This window comes from Myotis davidii, unplaced genomic scaffold (assembly GCF_000327345.1).
Source record: "Myotis davidii unplaced genomic scaffold, ASM32734v1 scaffold399, whole genome shotgun sequence".
NCBI classification, from domain to species: Eukaryota; Metazoa; Chordata; class Mammalia; order Chiroptera; family Vespertilionidae; genus Myotis; species Myotis davidii.
Window position 1 is genome coordinate 4,690,357 of NW_006292094.1, and position 7,727 is coordinate 4,698,083.

A 7,727-nucleotide genomic window follows, 5' to 3' on the forward strand; every position below is an offset into this window, starting at 1 on the left:
CCGCAGCCCCCCGGCGTGCGCGCAGCTCCCTTCGGCCACCTCCAGGACGAAGCAGGGGCCGGAGCCGCCCAGCCGGAAGCCGAAGTCCTCGGGCCAGCCCTGGTTGGTGGCCGGCATGGCAGCGGTGGCCGTGCGACTGCCGAGGGAGAGACAGCACGGGGGGTTTCTGGTGGCCCTGTGTGCATCCAGGCTTCTGGCAGGGCTGACTGTGCTGTCCGGGGGCTCGGGAGGGAGGCATCCCAGGGCTCCCCATCCCAGACTATTGAGTGCCCCCCACCCCCCAGGTTTGCTCACCTTCCTTACTAGTGACAGCAGGGCTGCAGGGACAGAGCGCGGTGCTTGCGGAACAGCTGGTGACACTCGCTTGCTGCTGGCCCTCCGCTGCTGGGGCCTTGGCATCAGTTACCGATGCGCCCGGGAGGACAGCTGGAGTTTCTAAGGCAAAGTGATCCTCTGAGTAACCCGAGAAGGCCCCAGTTACCAGGTGGACCAGCAGGAGGCTGGACAGCTTGGCCAGGGCCCAGAGTGGCCAGCCCCTGCTGCCTGGTCCTGGGGGTGAGCAGGGGTCCCCGGGGCAGGAATGGAGACGGACTGGAGTTGGGCCCTGGGCCGGGTTCGCCCATGATTCACAGAGCTTGGCGGGTGGATGGAGAGAATTCAACAGGGTTGTTTTGGGGTGAGGGTTGTCCCCAAGCCCACGGCATTGATGAGGTTCAAAAGGGCCTAGGGATTCAGTCCCCCAGAAAACACCACCGGAGCCCCACAGGCCAGGTCTTCTTGGCAAGGAACGGGAGAGCCAGGCCAGGAAAAAAAGGTCCAGATGGAAGAAAAGATGCTGATTTAAGTAATTTTGGAACAGGAGCCTGAAAAACTAAAGGCCAAATAGTGCACTCCAGTGGGTACAGCTGCTTCCGGTGGGATACAGGTGGACAATTCTGGAATCACACCAGGCGTGCATCCTGGAATTTGACAACTAGGTAAGTGGATCGGGGAGCCGTGTTCTCTCTGTTGGGGTGGGAGGTTACCACCACGCAAAGCGGGGAGGCGCGAATGATCCCTGGGGTCCTGGGTTGGCGTCCTACCCCTGCAGATGGGCGCATGGAGAACTATTTGCAGAGACGTGCACGCCCGCAGGTCAGCATCTGAACACGTTTGCTTGCTCTGTCAGCAGCCAGGGCCTCGACACAAGGACACCTAGCAGCCATGAGCCATCCAGTGCCCCAGCTCGGGTTCCACATCACTTCCCAAGGAGAGCTGGAGAAGTGACGGATTCCAGGGCTTGAGCAGGAAACATACAAGAGGAGCCTGGAGCACCTTCTAAGGCCAGAGAGTAGGGAAGTGCCCCCCCTCCCCACACACACACACTGTCAAAGGGGCACGGGAGCCAACCGAAAAGGCTCCCGAAGGCCAATGCTGCAACAAGCAGGGCAGCAACATACCCTAGTGTTGGATTATAACCCGAAGTATAAAGTAAGTCTCCACCCGTCCATCCTGACATAGACAATTGATTAAATAAATGAGGAGAGGAGACACATCTCCGTGCAGAAGAATTCCAGATAATTTACAGAGCTACACAAGCTGGAGCATGACCCCACCCATAAGTGTGGGCTGCACGTGGGACTTCCTGCCGAGGGGGACAGCGAAGGGGTGGGGGAGGGAGTACGGTTACAGTGGACAAACCTGATAAACATGACCCCAGTCGGTGGTCAAAGTCAACGTCAGGATGAATCGGGTGGCGGCATGTACCCTTTGTTTGATGCAATAGAATGCCACCGTGCTTCTGTGGTTTTCCTCCCAATGGCCCATAACCAGTCTAACTCTGAGGACCCCATGAAGTAAGCCTACAGTGAGAGGCACCCTGAAAATACCCAGCTCTTCAAAACTCAAGGTCATCCAAAACAAGGGAAGTCTGAGAAAGGGACAGAGGTTAAAGGAGCCTAAGGAGCCCTAGCCGGTTTGGCTCAGATAGAGCGTCAGCCCCGCAGACTGAAGGGTCCCGAGTTCGATTCCAGTCACGGGCACATGCTTTGGTTGCAGGCTCGATCCCAGGCCCTGGTCAGGACACAGGTGGGAGCTAATTAATTGACACATCGATGTTTCTCTCTGTGTGTCTCTCCCCCTCCCTTCTACTGTCTCTAAAAATTAATGGAAATATATCCTCGGGTGAGGGTTAACAGAGAGAAAGAGTGAGAGAAAGAGAGAGAGAGAGAGAGAGAACCTAGTAACCAAATGTGATGGGGGACCCTGGATAGGATCCTGGGACAGAGAAAGAACATTCACTGGGTAAAAATATAAGGAAATCTGAGTCAGCTCATAATCATAATGGGTCAACATTCATTCCTTGGATGACAGATGTGCCCCAGGAAGACATTGGGTGCAGGGTGAAAGAGAACTGCCCTCTCATCGTGGCTTTTCTGCAGATTTAAACTATTCTAAAATAAAAGTTTATTTCTAAACCCTCTTCTTAGGATGTGGGGGATGGGATGAGATAGACCAGAAGATATTCTTAGTAGGTCAGCATGGTTGAGCTGGCTGCTTTTCAGAGTTTGCTTTATCCAGAGGGGTGAGCGCGCGCGTGCGTGTGTGGGGAGCGCGCGCGTGTGTGTGTGTGTGTGTGTGTGTGTGTGTGTGTGTGAGAGAGAGAGAGAGAGAGATGTGTCAATATGTGTCCTCTAGTCTCACGTACGTTAGAGATTCTGCTGGAGAGCTTACAGTATACCTTCATATTAAAAAGAAAAGAGCCCTAGCAGGTTTGGCTCAGTGGATATAGCGTTAACCTGTGGCCTTGGGGTCCCAGGTTCCATTCTGGTCAAGAGCACATACCTCAGTTGCAGGCTCCTCCCCGGCCAGGGCCCTCGTCAGGGCATGTGCAGGAGGCAAGCAATCGATGTGTCTCTTTCACATCCAGGTTTCTCTTTCTCTCTCTATCTCCCCTCCCTTCCACTCTCACTAAAAATCAATGGAAAAATACCCTCAGGTGAGGATTAACAAACAAACAAAAAATAAAACAAATACCACACCAATGGGCTTCAGCTTAAACATTACTTTCTTTTTTTAAAAAAGATTTATTTTTTTTTGCTGATTTCATAGAGGAAGAGAGAGCTAGAAACATCAATGATGAGAGAGAATCATTGATTGGCTGCCTCCTGCACGCCCCCTACTGGGGATCCAGCATGCAACCCTGGGCATGTGCCCTTGACTGGAATTGAACCTGGCACCCTTTGGTCTGCAAGTCGACACTCTATCCACTGAGCCAAACCAGCTAGGGCAAACATTACTTTCTTGGTTGTGCCAATAACCAAGTGCCTACAACAGTGCTCAGCAAACAGATACTAAGCACTTGAATGAATGAATGAATGAAATCAGACTCTTTTTCACACCCTGAGAGCCCCCTACTTTTCTTCTGTAGCACCTATCACAAATCACAGCCACTCATGCAGCACTGGGATGACTGTCTACTCTCAATACGATTTTTAAAATTTGCATACAATATATATATATATATATTTTATTGATTTTTTACAGAGAGGAAGGGAGAGAGATAGTCAGAAACATCGATGAGAGAGAAACATCGACAAGCTGCCTGCCATGGAAGGACTGACTAGCTTTTCGGTTTCGGCCATACAATATATTTTTATTGATTTCAGAGAGGAAGGAAGAGGGAGAGAGAGATAGAAACATTGATGATGAGGGAGAATCATGGATCGGTTGCCTCCTGCACGCTCCCTACTGGGGATCAAGCCCACAACCCAGGCATGTGCCCCTGACCGGAATTGAAGATGAGACCCTTCAGTCCACAGGCCAGCACTTTATCCACTGTGCCAAACTGGCTAGTGCTGTGTCATAACTTTCTGTGGATTTTGACAAATGCGACATGTCATGTGTCCACCATTACTTTATCTTATGGGAGAGTTTCACTCCCCCTAAACACCCCCCTGCTTCATCTATTCAACCTCTGCTTCCCCAGTCCTCTGGCAACCACTGGTCCCTTTACTGTTTCTGTAGTTGCCTTTTCTGAATTGTCACATAAATGGAATCACTGAGCAATTATGCATTTAAGATTCACCCATGTTTTTGTGTCTCTTTAGCTCATTTATTTTTGGTTTTTGTATATCACCCCACTGTATGTGTCACAATGTCCTTATCCATTCATCTATTGAAGGACATCTTGGTTGCTTCCAGTTTGGGGGGATTACGAATTAATCTAATGTAAAGATTCATGTCCAAGTTCTTGCGTGGCCATAACTCTCAGTCAGGTGGGTAAATGTCTAGGAGTATGATTGTTGTCTTATGTGGTGAGACAAAGTGGAGCTCTGTCGCGCCGTCCCCAATGTGTCCGTGTCGTTTGTGCTCCCACCAGCAGTGAATGGAGCTGCTGTTTGCCCCTCCTTGCAGGCAGTTGGTGTTCTAAAGGTTACACAGGTCTTAGCCCGGATGTAAGTAGTTCATGTTTTAATTTGCTCTTTTCTAATGTTAAATGATGCCGAGCATCGTTTCACTGCTAACCTGCCATCTGTGTATCTTCTTTGAAGAGGTGTCAGATATTTTGACCATTAGACATATTTTTTGTAGTTGTTGAGTTTTTTTATTTTTAAAAAATATATTTTATTGATTTTTACAGAGAGGAAGGGAGAGAGAGAGAGAGTAAGAAACACCGATGAGAGACAAACATCAATCAGCTGCCTCCAGCCCATCCTCTACTGGGGATGTGTCTGCAACCAAGGTACATGCCCTTGACTGGAATCGAAACTGCGACTCTTCAGTCTGCAGGCCGACGCTCTATCCACTGAGCCAAACCGGTTAGGGCGAGTTTTTTTAATTTTATTTTATTGTTGAGAGTATTACCGATGTCCCCTATTTTTCCACCCCCCTCTTTAGTAGTTGGGTTTTAGCATTTTTTTTGTATACTTTGGATACAAGTTATTTATCTGTGCTTTACAAATACTTTCTCCCAGTGGATAACTTGTATTTTCATCTCTTAGCGGTGTTATTCACAAAGCAAAGTCTTTGATTTTAATAAAGTCCAGCTTATTAAATTTGGGGGGATTATGCTTTGGGTGTTGTATCTAGAAACTCATCACCAAACCCAAGGTTGTGTAGATTTTCTCCTAGTGCATTTATTTCTAGAAAACCCTGGAACACATCCAGCCCAACCATGGCACCCAGTCAAGAGTGTGTTGTGGTTGATCTGACTCTTCCATGAAGAGCTCTTCCGCCCTTAAATAATTCACAGAAATATGACTGAACACCATAAAGTGGGTCCTGCTTGTTACAGGACCAGTTGTTTTCCCACGGATTCATATGTTGAATTCCTAACCCCCAGTACCTCAAAACGTGGCCTTTTTTTTTTTTTAGATAAGACCTTTAAACAGGTGGTTAAGTTAAAATGAGGTTGTTAGGGTACCCTGATCCAACATGACTGGTATTCTATTTTTAAAATATATATATATATTTTATTGATTTTTTTACAGCGAGGAAGGGAGAGGGATAGAGAGTTAGAAACATCAATGAGAGATAAGCATCGATCAGCTGCCTCCTGCACACCTCCTACTGGGGATGTGCCTGCAACCAAGGTACATGCCCTTGACTGGAATCGAACCTGGGACCCTTCAGTCCCCAGGCCGACGCTCTATCAGTGAGCCAAACTGGCTAGGGCATGACTGGTATTCTTACAAGATGAGAAAACTTGGACACAAAGATGCACCAGGATGCACATACACAGAGGAAAGGTGTGTGAAGACACAGAGAAGGTGGCCATCTGCAAGTGAGAGAGAGGGAGGAGGGGTGGGGGGAGAGAGAGAGAGAGAGAGAGAGAGAGAGAGAGAGAGAGAGAGAAGGAATGTGAATATCTTTCTCTATATTATCCTCAAGTGCAGGAGTAATAACCAACCCTGCTGCCACCTTGATCTCAGACTTCTAGCCTCCAGAGCAGTGAGAGAATACATTTATGCTAATACCAGTCTGTGGCATTTTGTTAGGACAGCCCGAGAAACGAAGGCGCTGCCGTAGAGAAACTGCCTTGGCATGTGGCTGACAGACTTCCTCCAGGACGTGTGTAGAGCTGGGTAAGTGGCATGGCCTCAGAGAGCAGATGAGGGCAGACCAGAATTGATGGGGAAAACCCGGACATCAGCTTCGAACTGGCTGGCGTCTTCCTCTCTCCATGCCAAGTCCACCCTGACACAGCCAGCCGCTCTGGACGGAGGAGAATCCCAACTGGGCGTTACTGCCCTGCAGTCTCCTCAGGCGCGCCTACCCAAAGCTTCTGCCTAGATCTGTATTGTGTCCTTAGGCCCAAAGGCAAGGGAGTAGGTGACCACCTGCTGGGGGACTGGAGGGCCAGGTCCAGATGACTGTCCGTCCCTATGTCATGACCAGCTGAAGGTGACCAATGACATCATGGCATCTTTCAGGGCAGGCTTGATGATTGGGATGGAGCCATGCTATGGCTTTCACCAAACTCAGATGGTGTATTAGTCAGGGTGACTAATGCTAGCTGCTGTAACAAACAGCCTCCAAGTTCCATTGATCGCCTACATCACAGTCTGGTGTGGGTTGGGTGGCTTTCCTGGGTCAGCAGGGAGGGCTACCTATGGCAGCTTCGTGCCATCTGTGGTGGGTTCTGAAGAGGAGTTGCCCTGATGACCGGCTGGCTCTGAGAGGCCACCAGGAGTGGGTGGGCTAGTCCCTTGTCATTACTGAGCCAGGATGGGGGCTTCTCACTTCCCCAGGGGCAGTGCATGGATTCTGTGGGACACTCGCTCCAGGCCGCTCCCAATGGCTCCCTGGTTGAGCTTCCCTGGAGGGAGGAGCTGTTTGGCTTCCATGGCGGCGCTTTCCCTAGCTCACCATCCTCACTTGGCCTTCTTGGCCAGCTCCTCGTTTCCTGCCGGCCCCGTGATGCCGGACAGCCTCTGCCTCTCCTCTGCTTACGCTTTCTTCTCTTCCTGAGGGTTTGCATCGGCTCGGGGTGACCTTGCAGAACTGCGCCACTGCAGCCTCGGGGCTAAAATTCCCTCCTTCCTTTGAATATACATTTCCTTGAGCTACACCAGGAGACAGCGGCCAGGAAGGAGTTTTATTAATAGATTTGCCTTTCAGTCTGGGAGACGAAGGACATCCACCACAAGCATCCCACGTTCTCACCGCTGCACCTTCATTCATCCTGAGCTTAATCTCCATTTTGAGGGACATTTCTGACATCATTCCAAATATTACAATTTAGCGAGGGCCTACCCAGCACCCACACCCCTTTCTGGAATTACCCAGGTCTCCATCTGGAATCTGCCTCTCCCCCGAGTAGCTTATGTGATTTGGGAGAAACTGGTCTCCCCCGCAGCTTCAGGAGGGGGCGCCTTTAACTTGCCGAATGGCACACTCAATTTTCCTGGCCCCATCACTGGTTCAGGGGTGAAGCTACAACTCAAGCCGGCCAGGGTGACCTCTCAGCATACCTACTGGGAATGCCAGGGTAACCTCCCCCATCTCCCTTCATTCTTTTTTTAAAAAATATATTTTATTGATTCTTCACAGAGAGGAAGGGAAGGGGATAGAGAGTTAGAAACATCAATGAGAGAGAAACATCGATCAGCTGCCTCTTGCACACCCCTGACTGGGGATGTGCCCGCAAACAAGGTACACGCCCTTGACCGGAATCGAACCTGGGACCCTTGAGTCCGCAGGCTGACGCTCTCTCTACTGAGCCAAACCAGTTAGGGCTGTTTTGC

At 50.0% G+C, this 7,727-nt stretch overlaps 1 protein-coding gene across 1 annotated transcript in view; it reads right to left on the reverse strand.

Moving 5' to 3' along the window:
* Positions 1-971, reverse strand: part of GRID2IP (Grid2 interacting protein) — a 30,394-nt gene extending 29,423 nt beyond the window's left edge. Inside the window, exon 1 of the mRNA XM_015565147.1 lies at positions 5-971. Coding sequence (XP_015420633.1) covers positions 5-399 — 395 coding nt within the window. The 5' untranslated portion in view covers positions 400-971. The remainder of the gene's footprint in view (positions 1-4) is intronic.
* Between the last annotated feature and the right edge of the window lie 6,756 nt (positions 972-7,727).